Source organism: Pristiophorus japonicus, chromosome 3 (assembly GCF_044704955.1).
Source record: "Pristiophorus japonicus isolate sPriJap1 chromosome 3, sPriJap1.hap1, whole genome shotgun sequence".
Lineage (NCBI taxonomy): Eukaryota > Metazoa > Chordata > Chondrichthyes > Pristiophoridae > Pristiophorus > Pristiophorus japonicus.
Genome location: NC_091979.1, coordinates 107808095 through 107823457, shown reverse-complemented (window position 1 = coordinate 107823457; position 15363 = coordinate 107808095). Strand labels below are relative to the sequence as shown.

The following is a 15363-nucleotide window of genomic DNA, read 5'->3' as shown; positions in this document are numbered from 1 at the left end:
GTTTTTATGCTGGAAAGCTGTTTCCAGTGGGGTTTTGGAGGCCTCAGTACTAGGTTCTTTGCTGTTTGTGGTATACATCAATTATACAAAAATTGGCCCTGTGATTGATAGTGAGGAAGAAAGCTATAGACTGCTGGAAGATATCAATGGACTGGTCAGGTGGGCATAAAAGTGGCAAATGGAATTCAATACAGAGAAGCGTGAGGTAATGCATTTGGGGAGGGCTAACAAGGAAAGGAAATACACAATATAAATGGTAGGATACTGAGAAGTGCAGGGGAATAGAGGGACCTTGGAGTGCATGTCCACAGATTCCTGAAGGTAGCAGGACAGGTAGATAAGGTGGTTAAGGCGGCATACGGGATATTTTCCTTTATTAGCCAAGGCATAGAATATAAGAGCAGGGAGGTTATGCTAGAACTGTATAAAACACTAGTTAAGCCAAAGCTAGAGTACTGTGTACAGATCTGGTCACCACATTACAGGAAATGTGATTGCACTTGAAAGGGTACAGAGATTTATGAGAATGTTACCAGGACTGGAGAATTTTAACTGAGGAAAGATTGGATAGGCTGGGGTTGTTTTCTTTGGAACAGTGGAGGCTGTGGTGAGACTTGACTAAGTTGTACAAAATTATAAGGGGCCGAAAGAGAGTGGATAGGAAGCACCTATTTCCCCTGCAGAGAGGTCAATAACCAGAGGGCATAGATTTAAAGTAATTGGTAAAAGGATTAGGGGGGTTGAAGAGAATTCTTTTCACCCAGGGGGTGAACATTTTAAAAAGTACTTAGATATGCATTTGAAGTGCCAAAATCTCCAATGCTACACACCAAGAACTGGAAAGTGTGATTAAGCTGGATAGCTCTTTTTCGGCCAGCACAGACACAATGGGTTGAATGACCTCCTTTTGTGCCGTAAATTTTTAGAATTCTATGATAAGTGGTGGGGCCTGTACTCTTTTTTTTGTTTTTTTTAGCTTGATTTTCCTATAGCTAAAGTGCATTCACACTACAGTTGTAGCAATGCTGAATTGTTGTGGAATCTGGTGTTAGGACCTGACCTGACACTATCTCTCCGATTACTTCATACATAGGGCCCAAGTTTCTACAAGAAAAAAAACGGGCGCCCCTCCAAGCTGGGCGCCCGTTTTTCGCGCCTAAAACGGCGCCTAAAAAAATCCTCGGTATTCTCCACCTACCTGTAGGTCCTCTGGCCCTCGGCGCAGCCAGCACGAGCTGTGGGGGGGCGGAGCCAGGTCCCTGCGCTGAAAACAGTGCCGGGACCTCTGCACATGCGCGCTACAGTGGGCACGCAAGTGCAGTAGCTCCAGGCGCTGAACTGTGTGGGAGGGGCCCGAAGCACGCAGCCCCTAGCCCTGGCTGAATGGCCTCACTGGGGCTGCGTGAATAAGGCTCCTCCCACGGCCAGCTCCTGCTCCCTGCCCCCGACCAGACCCGACACCCGCTTCCCCCTGCCTCCGGACCAGACCCGACACCCACTCCTCCCCCCTGCCTCCGGACCAGACCCGACACCCCCCCCCCCCCCCCCCCCCCCCCCCGCCGACCAGACCCGAGACCCGCTCACCGCCCCCCGATTGACCCGACCTGCGCTCCTGTTCCCGCTCCCCGCCCCCCCCCCCCCCCCCCCCCGACTGGACCCAACCCGACCCGCATTCCCACACCCCCCCCCCCCCCACTGGACCCGACTCCCGCTCCCAGACTGGATCCGATCCGACCTGACCTCCCCCTCCCTCCCTCCCCCCCGTCTCTCTCTCTCCCTCCCCCTCTCTCTCCCTCCCTCCCTACCCCTCTCTCTCTCTCTCCCCCTCCCGCTCAGCGGCACGAATGGCTTTCTTTCCCCCCCCCCCCCCCCCCCCCCCCGCTCAGCGACACGAACGGCTTTCTCCCCCCCCCCTCCCGCTCAGCGGCACGAACGGCTGCAGAATTCTCCCTGGCTGAAGCACTTTCACACAGGTAGGAAGATGGTTTATTTAATCTTTTCTTGGCTTATAAATGTTTATTCAGGTTGGATTTATTTGTATAATATTTGTAGAAGTATAAATAAGGATTTATTGTTAAATTTAATGAGTTCCCTTCCCCCCACCTCGTTCTGGACGCCTAATTTGTAACCTGCGTCTGATTTTTTAATGTGTAGAACAGGTTTTTTCAGTTCTACAAAAATCTTCACTGGCTCCATTCTACTTTAGTTTGGAGTACGTTTTCACTGTGGAAACTTTCAAATCAGGCGTCAGTGGCCGGACACGCCCCCTTTTGAAGAAAAAATTCTGTTCCAAAGTAGAACTGTTCTACCTGACTAGAACTGCAGAAAAAAAAATGTGGAGAATTGCGATTTCTAAGATAGTCCGTTCTCCACCAGTTGCTCCTAAAAATCAGGCGTAAATCATGTGGAAACTTGGGCCCATAAAGTGGTTACTAGGAAATGTGGGCTTGAAACATAGAAAATAAGTGCAGGCGTAGGCCATTCGGCCTTTCGAGCATGGCTGATCAAGCAACTTCAGTACCCCATTCCTCCTTTCTCTCCATACCCCTTGATCCCCTTAGCCATAAGGGCCACATTTAACTCCCTTTTGAATATATCTAACGAACTGGCCTCAGCAACTTTCTGTGGTAGAGAATTCCACAGGTTCACAATTCTGAGTGAAGAAGTTTCTCCTCATCTTAGTCCTAAATGGCTTGCCCCTTATCCTTAGACTGTGACCCCTGGTTCTGGATTTCCCCAACATCGGGAACATTCTTCCTGCATCTAACCTGTCCGATCCCGTCAGAATTTAATATATTTCTATGAGGTTCCCTCTCATTCTTCTAAATTCTAGTGAATATAAGCCTAATCGATCCAGTCTTTCTTCATATGTCAGTCCTGCCATCCCGGGAATCAGTCTGGTGAACTGCACTCCCTCAATAGCAAGAATGTCCTTCCTCAGATTGGAAGACCAAAACTGTACACAATATTTAAGGTGTGGCCTCACCAAGGCCCTGTACAACTGCAGCAAGACCTCCCTGCTCCTATACTCAAATCCTCTCACTATGAAGGCCAACATCCCATTTGCCGCCTTCACCGCCTGCTGTACCTGCATGCCAACTTTCAATGACTGATGTACCATGACATCCAGGTCTCGTTGCACCTCCCCTTTTCCGATTCTGTCACAATTCGGATAATATTCTGCCTTCCTGTTTTTGCCACCAAAGTGGATAACCTCACATTTATTCACATTATACTGCATCTGCCATGCATTTGCCCACTCACCTAACCTGTCCAAGTCACCCTGCAGCCTCTTGGCATCCTCCTCACAGCTCATGCTGCCACCCAGCTTAGTGTCATCTGCAAACTTGGAGATACTACATTCAATTCCTTTGTCCAAATCATTAATGTATATTGTAAATAGCTGGGGTCCCAGCACTGAACCATGCGGTACCCCACTAGTCACTGCCTGCCATTCTGAAAAGGACCCGTTTATTCCTACTCTTTGCTTCCTGTCTGCCAATCAGTTCTCTATCCACGTCAATACATTACCCCCAATACCATGTGCTTTAATTTTGCACACTAGTCTCTTGTGTGGGACCTTGTCAAAAGCCTTTTGAAAGTCCAAATACACCACATCCACTGGTTCGCCCTTGTCCACTCTACTAGTTACATCCTCAAAAAATTCTAGAAGATTTGTCAAGCATGATTTCCCTTTCATAAATCCGTGCTGACTTGGACCGATCCCATCACTGCTTTCCAAATGCGCTGCTATTACATCTTTATTAATTGATTCCAACATTTTCCCCACTACCGATGTCAGGCTAACTGATCTATAATTCCGTGTGTTCTCTTTCCCTCCTTTGTTGAAAAGTGGTGTTACATTAGCTACCCTCCAATCCATAGGAACTGATCCGGAGTCTGTAGAATGTTGGTAAATGACCACCAATGCATCCACTATTTCTAGGGACACTTCCTTAAGTACTCTGGGATGCAGACTATTAGGCCCTGGGGTTTATCGGCCTTCAATCCCATCAATTTCCCTCACTCAGTTTCCTGACTAATAAGGATTTCCTTCAGTTCCTCCTTCTCGCTAGACCCTTGGTCCCCTAGTATTTCCAGAAGGTTATTTGTGCCTTTCTTCGTGTATTGGCTGAACCAAAGTATTTGTTCAATTGGTCTGCCATTTCTTTGTTCCCTATTATAAATTCACCTGATTCTGACTGCAAGGGACCTACATTTGTCTTCACTATTCTTTTTCTCCTCACATATCTATAGAAGCTTTTGTAGTCAGTTTTTATGTTCTCTGCAAGTTTACTCTCATATTCTATTTTTCCCCTCCTAATTAAACTCTTTGTCCTCCTCTGCTGAATTCTAAATTTCTCCCAGTCCTCGGGTTTGCTGCTTTTTCTGACCAATTTATATGCCTCTTCCTTGGATTTAATACTTTCCCTAATTTTCCTTGGATTTAACACTTTCCCTAATTTTCCTTGTTAGTCACGGTTGTGGAAATGTAGGCTGAAGCTTCTTCTTCATTGAAAGCTATCTTGTGATAATGATGAGTTGTTTTCTTCCTAGTATAAAAAAAAAGTATATTTACTATGTGTTTTAAAAATATTCAGGCTTTCACACTTTAAAAAAAAATCTTTCACAGATCCGATCAACAGGGGAGGAACTGGATTTCCACTTCTGCCATTGTATCAGATATGCTGATACTGAAAACGTAATCTCAAGTTCCATTAAAAGGAGCCGCAGGGCAGCAAACATCAACAATTTAGTAATTAAACCATCTATAAAATGTATGGTACAGGAAAGGCTACATGTTTAAGGAAAAAAAATAACTGTTGCATTTTGTCTGCAAGATCTCTTGGTTTGTATGGAAATGAAGATGGTTCTGTGCACAGAAAAAACTTGGCCATCCTCCGTCAGTTAGTATGTCAGGTGAGTTGTGGTCAGTGTCACATCTAACATTATTTCACAATCTATTAATATATTAAAGATTTTGTATCCAATATGTCATGACTGTACACTTTTTATTGTCACACATTGTTGATTGGCAGCAATGAGGTAATCATCATCATCATAGGCAGTCCCTCGGAATCGAGGAAGACTTGCTTCCACTCCTAAAGTGAGTTTTTTTGTGGCTGAACAGTCCAATGCGAGAGCCACAGACCCTGTCACGGGTGGGACAGACATTCGTCGGGGGGAAGGGGGGGGGTGGGACTGATTTGCCACATGCTCCTTCCGCTGTCTGCGCCTGACCTCTTCATGCTCACGGCGTTGAGATTCGAAGAGCTCAACGCCCTCCCGGATGCACTTCCTCCACTTAGGGCGGTCTTTGGCCAGGGGCTCCCAGGTGTTAGTGGTGATATCGCACTTTACCAGGAAGGCTTTGAGGGTGTCCTTGTAATATTTCTGCTGCCCACCTTTGGCTCGTTTGCCGTGAAGGAGTTCCGCATAGAGCAATTGCTTAGGGAGCCTCTTGTCTGGCATGTTCAGAGTGGGGTGGACGGGTTGACTGCGCAGATGGCGGTTGGTGGATGTGGTGTGGTTGGCGTCGCGGGGGCGTGGCTCCGGGGTGGCCGGGGCTGGGGGCTCGACATCCGGGGGTGTTCGGCATTTGGGAAGGATTCTGACGGGACGGGGCGGGTTGGGTGCGGGGGGAGTGTTTCCAGTGTTGGGTGAGTCCGGAGCCGGGGGTTGGCATGCTCTTGGGATGGGGGTGGATTGTTTGGGGCTGGGATTGGGAGAGACTTCTTCACTCGGGGAGTTGTTGGCCTGCGGGGTTCCCTGCCGCGGAGAGTTGTTGATGCCAGTTCATTGGATGTTTTCGGGAGGAAGTTGTATGTGTTCCTTGCGGCTGGAGGGTGTGGAGGGGGCGTGAGGTGGGGGGGAGGGAGGAGTTGCTGGGATGGATGTTCAGCCATGATCTTGTTGAATAGCGGTGCAGGCTCGAAGGGCTGAATGGCCTACTCCTGCACCTATTTTCTAAGTTTCTATGCGAACTATGTGGCCTGCCCAGCGAAGCTGATCAGGTGTGGTCAGTGCTTCAATGCTGGGGGTGTTGGCCTTTGCGAGGACACTGATGTTGGTGCACCTGTCCTCCCAGGGGATTTGCAGGATCTTGTGGAGACATTGTTGGTGATATATCTCCAGCGACTTGAGGTGTCTTCTGTATATCGCCCATGCCTCTGATCCATACAGGAGGGCGGGTATTACTACAGCCCTGTAGACCATGAGCTTGGTTGTAGATTTTATGGCCTGGTCTTCGAACACTCTTTTCCTCAGGCGGCCAAAGGCTGCACTGGCGCACTAAAGGCGATGTTGAATCTCCGCATCAATGTCTGCCTTGGTTGATAAAAGGCTCCCGTGGTATGGGACGTGGTCCACATGTTGAGGGCCACGCCGTGAATCTTGATGACTGGGGGGCAGTGGTAATACAAATATGAAGAACGGAGGAGATTATTGAGTTATTTTATAGAAGTGTTTAAAATTATGACGGGATGGAACAGAGTAAAAATAAACATCATGTTTCCAGTGATTGAGTGGTCTAGAACCTGGGACATGGGTAAAAGATTAAATGTATGTGATTTAGGAAAAAGTGCAGGAGGAATGTAGAAGGGGCTGTGAGGCTGTGTAATGCACCACTGGAGCTGCTGATTAAAGTAGGAACAATGTCAACATTTAAGAATAGTTTCGATTGGTGGTGGGAGGAAAGGGGAATAAGGGAATATAGGAACAGGGCCTTATGAGCGGATGCTGCAAATCTGAAATGCCAGCATAAAATGCTGGAAATACTCAGTAGGTCTGGCAGCATTGCGACCTGAGACGTGAACTCTGTTTCTCTCTCCATGGATGTTACCTGACTTGTTCAGAATTTGCATCATTTTCTGTTTTCTCAGAGGCTTTCCTTTACCATCCAAGGCCTTGAAAGCATCCAGCAGCAGTCCCTATACACTTTTTAAAAAAAAAACTTTTAACATCTTTTGCAGCAAGCCCCTAAGTTAATTAAAAAGTTTTAAAAACAGTCCAAAAGCTTAAATGCAAACTTACACGAAAAATTTAGGTGTCCCTTTAAAAGGTGCTGACAGCACCTCTGTCAGTCTCTTTACATGCTGGGTTTCCCTGGTGTGGTTATGACCCAGTGATGAACTGAGCACTAGGGTCAAAGTTGGCTGTGGTGACATTCAGTCGGCATGCTGTCACCAATCCGTCATTTATTTTGCCGGTCGCTAATCCTTACTGGCAGCGCTACGAAGAGGACATGCGGGACCCACCGCCAGCTGGCAAAAGAATGATGCCGCCGCTCTTTCACCATTTTTTTGTCAGTAATGGGTGGCATTAATCTTCTGAATTTTTAGCCCGATATTTTTTACCCAAAGCTTTGACTGGTAGCTGAAGCTGGATCCGTCGGTCTGAACATGTTCCATGTGCACAACTTCCAGGATGCAACAGTACCATTAGTTAGCCTCTCTCATCAGATTTTAAAATGGACAGTGGTGTCCATTTATCATTAGTTCACACATGGAAGAGTTTAGGCAAATAAAGCCCCAACATCATCTCCAGCACAACATAACAAAAGGTTCTGAGGATGTCCGCTTTTACATTTATCGTGAGATAATTTTGAATTGGTTATGTCTCTTTTATAACAAACTTAAATTTAATTGTTAATAACACACCAGCTTTTAAAACAAAAAAAGAGGGAATCTTTTTATAATGAAATCTCTCTTGTCATGCCCAAGTATCACTATATCAGGATGTGCCTTTAATGATGTCAGAACATCCCAATGTGCTTCACAGCCAATGAAGTATGTTTGAAGTGTAGTTACTGATTAATGTAAGCAAAGTTGGCATTCAATTTGCACACAGCAAGATCCCACAAACAGCTAGAGATCAATTACTGGCTAATGTGTTTTAGTGATGTTGCTGGAGAGATTCATGTTGGACAGGATACTGGGGGAACTCTTCTGCTCTTCGAATAGTGGCATGGGATCTTTTACATCACTTGAGAAGGTAGACAGAGCCTTGGTTTAACATCTCATCTGAAAGACAGCACCTCCGATAGTGCAACGCTCTCAGTATTGCTGAAGTGTCAGCCTATATTATGTGCTCAAATCTCTGGAGTGGGGCGTAATACACTAAAGCATGGATGCTCCTCCGAGCTGCTGGTAATGGGTTAGCACTCAAATGACAAAAGGACTGGTAACATTTTGGTCACTCCAGAATGAACATACAGCTGGAATGGACTCTTCAGTATTTGGAATTGAGGTACAGTACTCATCAAGATGGGTTTCCTGCCATCACTCAGCAATGAAAACAGGGCAACTGCAGTCAACTGACCTTGGAGATTCCACTGCTGAGTTGAGAATAAGAGACAGTAAATATGAGGTATAACCTAAGGTGTATGTGTGCTAAGAAACTTTAAAAATAATTGTAGTATGAAACTATTTTAACGGAAGGCTTCTTGCAAGTTTTCAATCAATTTCTAGCAAACAATATGATCTTCCAATTACTTTTTTAAAAAAAAGTTAAATGTGAATGCTGGAACCGATTAGTTGATTTGGCTGTTTAATGTTGAAGATCTCCCTGCTGTTTTGTATTGTGATCCGATTACTCCTTCCCAATGAATGAAAGTTAGAAATCTTTTAGCAAATGATCTAATATGATTAATTTGTTATCTTTCAGAAGACTACAACTTTTGAGAATGTTTGGACAAAACAATCAAATTCACCAGTGATTTATGAAAAAGGAAGGATTTACTTTGACAATTACAGATGTTGTTTTTGTAGGTAAGTCATAAGGCCTTAAAGAATTAAAAGAAAAATGTATGACAAAATATGTGCCACATGTTATATTACACGATCATATTAAATTATAGTGATACAGAATATGGCTTAAAAGCATGACACAAGTTAGAGCCTTGGATTATTTGCATATTCTGCAGAATGTACATTGCAACTCCATGCAACAGTGCCTCCATTTAACTGTTTGTTGTGTGTCAGCTCTGGCCCTCAGCCGACCTTGCTGTTTGAATTGCCTAAACTTCACAAATCTGAGAAGATTGAGGATGCACTACTTTGCGAGTCTCCTGTGGTGAGTTAATTTAATATCTGTGTAAAAATGAACAATTATGTAAAACCTCCTATCAATGCTACCTGGACTTCCTAGAACCTGTCATGACATCTCAGACAAAATAAGGCAGTTTATCCCCTGTAGGCATCTGTGCAGAGGCAGCATCTCCTTTTTATTTTTCTCCTGAGGGACATTTGCATGTCCTGACGGATTCCAGGCACAGACCTAAGTTATGATTGAGCCGTGCACCTGAACAATGTGTGTGTGTGTGTGCTGCTGAGATTGCTGCTGAGATTGGAGTTTTCTGGCTGTGTGTTGGAGATAGAAATTACCCATGACTTTTCCCTTAAATGATCTTAATCCCTTGCTTGGATAATTTCTGGCCTGTCCCCAGAACTCTCACTGACCCTCTGGCCCAGAATTAACATAATGGACCTCTGTTCCTTTTTCCTCTCCCCTGCGCTAGGAATGCCTATTCCCCATATATAGGGCAGAGGAAAACCTATTCTAATAACTCTTTTATGTTATTTAAACTCCTGCAACTACTTGGAAATTTTTCAGTCATATTGTGGAATTTCATCAGCTTTCCACCGCGTTTTTCGGCGGTATTTCTTCGTTTTGGATGGAAAACCACCCGGTGGGAAATTCATGGAAGTGTTCCGCCGGTGGTTTTGAAATACCGCTGGGGAGTGGACCGCCGGCGTGCAACTCTCAATAAACCACTTTCGCCCGAGTTTGGTCAGACGTGACCCATAGATGGGGGGAATAAAATACCGGGGAAAAACCAGTCGGAGCAGCCCTTGGAACGGTGGTAGGTTTGAAACCCTGCAAAAAAGGTAAAGCTTTTTAAAAAAAAAAAAAAAAAATCTTTTGCAGTGATTCAGTAGAAAAGGGTCTTGTGAATGTTTTGCGATTTTTATTTTTTTGTTTTTTGGAAAAATATTATTTGTTTTCCCCCCTTCCTAGGCCCAACTCGCAGCGGTAATCAGCCTTGGACTAAAGTTGACAAGGATCGTGTTTTCCGCCGCGAATCCTCGTACAAATCCAAATTTTTTTTTCCTGCCGGCTGGATTTTTTTTCTATTTTTTTCATTAATTTTCCGTCTTTCTTAATAGCATAGTCATAGCATTTTTTTGCACAGCTTTTGGTGTTTTTTGATCAATTTTAACAATCACTATGGGATTTGTTTCAAATAAATTGCTTGAAATGATTGTAAATCCTTTTAATTAAGGGATATTTTTCCAATCTACTGTGGAGGTTTAAACAACATGGCGTGCAAGAGAATGAGAGTAAGAATGAGACAGGTCATTGAGCCCATCCACTCACTGATTGGAAGAATGGCTGAGATTGTTTCTGAGACAAATATTTGTATTGCCATCTTGCTACAGACCTAATCATACTTAAATGCCCAATTCTTTTGAGAAAAAAAATCAGTTAATTCTTTGAGTTCAGTGGCAGTTTACTTCTTTGATTCATAAATAATAAATTGCATTTTAGAAAGGAACTTCAGCATGGAAGTAAGTTAAATGACATCTACTTTATTAGCCCTACAGTAGTCATGTGGAGATACTGGCCTTGATATTACACAGTGGAATACTAGTGTACAAATTCTTAATGAGTTCATCAGAGATTCCTATGTCCCTTGTTTTAGTGGAGATGTTCACCTATTTATTTTTAAAGAGAACACATCCACTAAAATAGAAAAGAGGAGTTTTGGATGAATACATTAAATATTCCATGGTTTAATTTTTAGGTTACTTGTTTCTCCTGGATTAATTTTTAGTCTTCACTGTTTGGTGGTTCTGGCACACTAGCATGACTCAACATCAACAAAACATTTTTAACACTTTGAATGGAAGTGTTAGAAGAAGTTCCTTTTGTTGTATGCCATCCTAGTTTGGTTACTTGTGAAACCTTGTAACTATGAATAAATTAAAAGTCAAATGTAAAAAAAAACTAATAGCACTAGTAAGTAGACAATATTTATTACACTTACTATAGTAATGTTTCCCGTTAACTTCCAATATTGCTGTGGTCTCCTGATCTTACAATTTGTTTTCCATACAAAGAGCTTCTGCCTTTTCACTGACTTTCTTTATAATTTCAAATATTTACATCCAAATATATATCAGACTGATTTTCCCTTCCCAATGACATTTTGCATAATTCATAGAACAAAATATAGGAATCATCCCTGCAACCTTTCTTTGTACAGCACCCTTCCTAACACATCAGTTCATTTTATTTTTAATCTTTGGGCTGTATAGCTGCGTAGTGTAGTGGTTATGGTCCTGGTCTCGCAAGTCTGAAGTTATGAGTGGCAAGTGAAATGGGGAGTGTAGAAGGGAAAGCCTAGAGCAGCAACAGGCATACCTTCAGAATGAGCTATGCACCTAGTGAAGCTACTACACGGGGTTGCCTGCATATTAAATAGCAAAAGCAGCAGGCTATAGATAAAGCCAATCCAGTTGAGAATGGTGGTAAGCAACCAGATAACTAACGGGAGGAGGACGTTACATGATCATTCCCATCTTCAACTGTGGTGGAGCCTATTCTCTGAGTGCAAGAAACAAGGCTAAAGTTTTTGCAAGCTTCTTCAGTCAAAAGTGCTGAATGAATGATTCTATTTGGTCTCCTCCTCCATCATAGATGCCATTGTCCAGCCAATTTGGATCACTTCACGTGACATTAAGAAGTGGTTCAATGTACTGGACACAGCAAAGTCTATGTACCCTGCTAACATCCTGGTTAAGTGATGAAGATCTATAGCTTTTCACCCCCCCTAGCCAAGCTTATTCCAGTACAGCTATAACATATCTACGTAACAAGTGTGATAGATTGTTCTGCTATGTCCTATCAACTCAAAACCAGTTAGAATCTTACACTGCTCTATCAGTCATCTCCCAATCATCAGTAAAGTGGTGGAAGGATTCATCAATAGTGTCATCCTGCAACACAGGAATACATGCATACTAAAGAGTGGAAGCAGCATGCTATAGACAGAGCTAAGCAATCCCATAATCAATGGATCAAATCAAAGCTCTGCAGTCCTGCCACACCCAGTCATGAATGGTGGTGGATCGTTAAACTAATGAGAGGAGCAGGCTCCATGAATATCCCCATCCTCAATGATGGTGGAGCCCAGCACGTGAGTGTAAAAAAACAAGGCTGAAGCATTTGCAACCATCTTCAACCAGAAGTGTCAAGTGGATGATGCATAACGGCCTCCTCCTGAGGTCCCCTTCCCTCCATGTTAAGGCCATGAATGATTCTATAGAATCATTGATGATTCTATAGAATTTGGCTCTTTTTATGACTCCTCCAATAATGAAGCAGCCTTTGCCAGCCTATAGTAGAATTTTGACAACAGCAACCTTGGGCTGACAAGTGGCAGGCAATATTTCCGCCACGCAAGTGCCATATAATGACCATCTCAAACAAGAGAGAGTCCAACCCCCTCCCCATGACTTCCTACAGCACCATCATTGCTGAGTACCCCACTGTCAATATCTTTGGTGGGGGGGTGTCACCATTGGTGAGGTATGACTTGAATATGCATAGAAAGGACAACATTTGTGGAGCTTGTGTGGGGCACAATGGGTCCAAGTTTGCCCAGGAGTTGCTCCGTTTTATTTTGGATCAACTAGATTTTTTTGGAGTAACTTAAAAATCGCAATTCTCCCCATTTAATTTGCTTCAGTGTAAGTGAGTTAGTTAGGTTTTTAAAAAAAAAAATTTCCAAAAGGGGACGTTACCAGCCACTTACACCTGTTTTGGCCACTTAAGCAAGGTTAGCCAGCTAAAAGTTACACCAAACTAACTTAGGCCAGCATATGTGGCCACTTGTGTCCGCTCAGAAAAATCTTGCGGTGAATTAAGAAATCAGCGCAGGTAGCCAGAGATGGGGGGGGGGAAGGGAAGTGAGAGGATTTTGCAAAGCACTAAACATCTTCACAACAACATTAAAGAAGCATAAAAACCATCATCAATAATAAATGAAAAATAAATCAATTACTAAAAAATAAAAAGTCCTATCTCGTCGACTGCAGCACATCGGCGAGGGCGAGGGATGGGAGGCTAGCAACAAGCAGCAGGAGAGCCCTCCGGGGCATGTCAATGGAACTATTTGAAAGATGCAAACATTGGACTCGAGCTGCGCCCCCCACCCCCCGCCCATCACGGCGCCTCCTGCTCCTGCTCCCCCGAGCGCTTCCAGCTCCTGCTCCTGCTCCTGCTCCCCTGGGCGCCTCCAGCTCCTGCTCCTGCTCCCCCGAGCGCCTCCAGCTCCAGCTCCCTGCTCCTGCTCCCCCAGGCGCCTCCAGCTCCTGCTCCTGCTCCCCCGGGCTCCCCGGCAAGCTTCCCTCGGCACACACTGAACTGGGGTCTTAAGTGAGTGTGGGAAGGCAGTGGCCGGCCTGTGCAGCAGGCCACTCGGCCCGGGATAGAGGCGGCGAACATCGGGTCATCCCTTCGGCCAGGGATAGGGGCGGCGAGCATTGGGACGCGCTGGGAAGGCGAGGAGCTACTGCACATGCGCGCAGACTCCACTACACATACGCACAGCTGCCGGCATTGTTTTTGGTGCAGGGCTGTAGCTCAGCCCCCCACTGTGATTGCCACGCCGCGCCAGACCCTAGGACGGTCCACGGAGTGAGGAGAATCAGCAGCTACATTTTTGGCGTCGCTTTTGGAGTAGAAAGTTGGCGCACCATGGGTAAGTCGCTGGAAAAAGGGGTTGGGGAAACTTGGGGCCAATGTTGCTATCTTGAGTTGGCCGTTGCATATTTTGCTGTAAGTAGTGGCATTGAGTGTGTCTCTGTCCTCCTTAAAGATCTGCCTAGATCTTGTTCCCAGGCTTTCTGCCCTTGGTTCTGGAGTTGAGCATGATGCACAAGGTGGTGTGGCTACAAGAGACTGTTGAGTGGTGGAAGCGTTCTAGGAAGGTTGGCTCGCATTGATAGCATTGCTATTGAATTATTATTTTCCTCCCGCTTGCCCCATATCTACAAACCTTCCTCTTTCCCTCATACACCAATAAAATGTTACCTAGTTGCCACTCATATGTTCATATGAACATAACATTGCTCTTTCTGTTAGGATTCTTGTTTTTTTGCATAAAGTTACAGCACACTAACATTAAATCTGAAAGCATTTTCATAATTTTAAATATCCTTTTACACACAAGGGAGAAATATTACCCAAACCATCAGACCACAAGCCATCAATTATAGCTCTGGCTGCAAATAACTGGCTCATCCGTATGTCTACTAAGACTGCAGAAATTCTAGAAAAAATCTACCTCTCATCTCAATGGAAATTCAGGTATGCAAACAATTAACATTCCTCACGAAAGATTTATTTAATTAGAATGCAAGATTACTCCTCTCTAAGTGCTGAAATAACATAGCAGTTTCTATTCCTTATCCATTCCAAAATTTGCTGTGGTAGAATAGCTTTATTTCTGTTTTTGTTCTCTGTACTTTATTAGGCTAATTTATGTTGTTGTTTTTTTCTTTCTAAGTACTTGTGGAATTCTTATTAGCTTCTGCCAATTCAAGTACATACAGTCTACATTTATCATAAAATCATACAGCACAGAAGGAGGTCATTCGCTCATCATGCCTGTGCCGGCTCTTTGAAAGAGCTATCGAATTAGTCCGACTCCCCTGCTCTTTCTTCATAGCTCTGCAATTCTCCCCTTAAATATATATCGAATTACCTTTTGAAAATTACTATTGAATCTGCTTCCTCCACCCGTTCAGGCAGTGTATTCCAGATCATTAATAACACACTGTGTAAAAAATCTCATCTATCCTATAGTTTTTTTTGCTAATAACCTTAAATCTGTGTCCTCTGGTTACAGATGTTCCTGCCAGTGGAGACAGTTTCTCCCTATTTACTGTATCAAAATCCCTCAATTTTTTAACACCTCTATTAAATCTTTTCTTTGCACCAAGGAGAACAATCCCAGCTTCTCTAGTCTCTCCACATAACTGAAGTCCTGTATCCCTGGTACAATTCTAGTGAAGCCTTGACACCCTTCTTAAAGTGTGGTGCCTAGAATTGGACACAATACTCCAGCTGAGGCCTGGTAAGGTATGAGTGAGATATTATTGGTCAAAGATATCCAATACGTTTGCAGTGAGAGATCAAAAAGGATATAAATACATTTAAGATAGAAAGGTGGGAGATAATGATAAACTAATCAAACTGAGAGGGGATATTTGGAAAGGCATAATTCAATTAAACAGTCAGCATGGTTTTATGAAAGGGAAATCATGTTTGACAAATTTGCTGGAGTTCTTTTGAGGA

At 44.1% G+C, this 15363-nt stretch overlaps 1 protein-coding gene across 1 annotated transcript in view; it reads left to right on the top strand.

Annotated features, from left to right (window-relative positions):
- The window catches only part of dcaf17 (ddb1 and cul4 associated factor 17), a 63619-nt gene that overhangs the window by 5468 nt on the left and 42788 nt on the right, over positions 1-15363 (top strand). Inside the window, 5 exon segments of the mRNA XM_070875650.1 lie at positions 4634-4769; positions 4772-4920; positions 8665-8768; positions 8982-9072; positions 14237-14373. Of these exon segments, the coding sequence (XP_070731751.1) occupies positions 4634-4769; positions 4772-4920; positions 8665-8768; positions 8982-9072; positions 14237-14373 (617 nt within the window).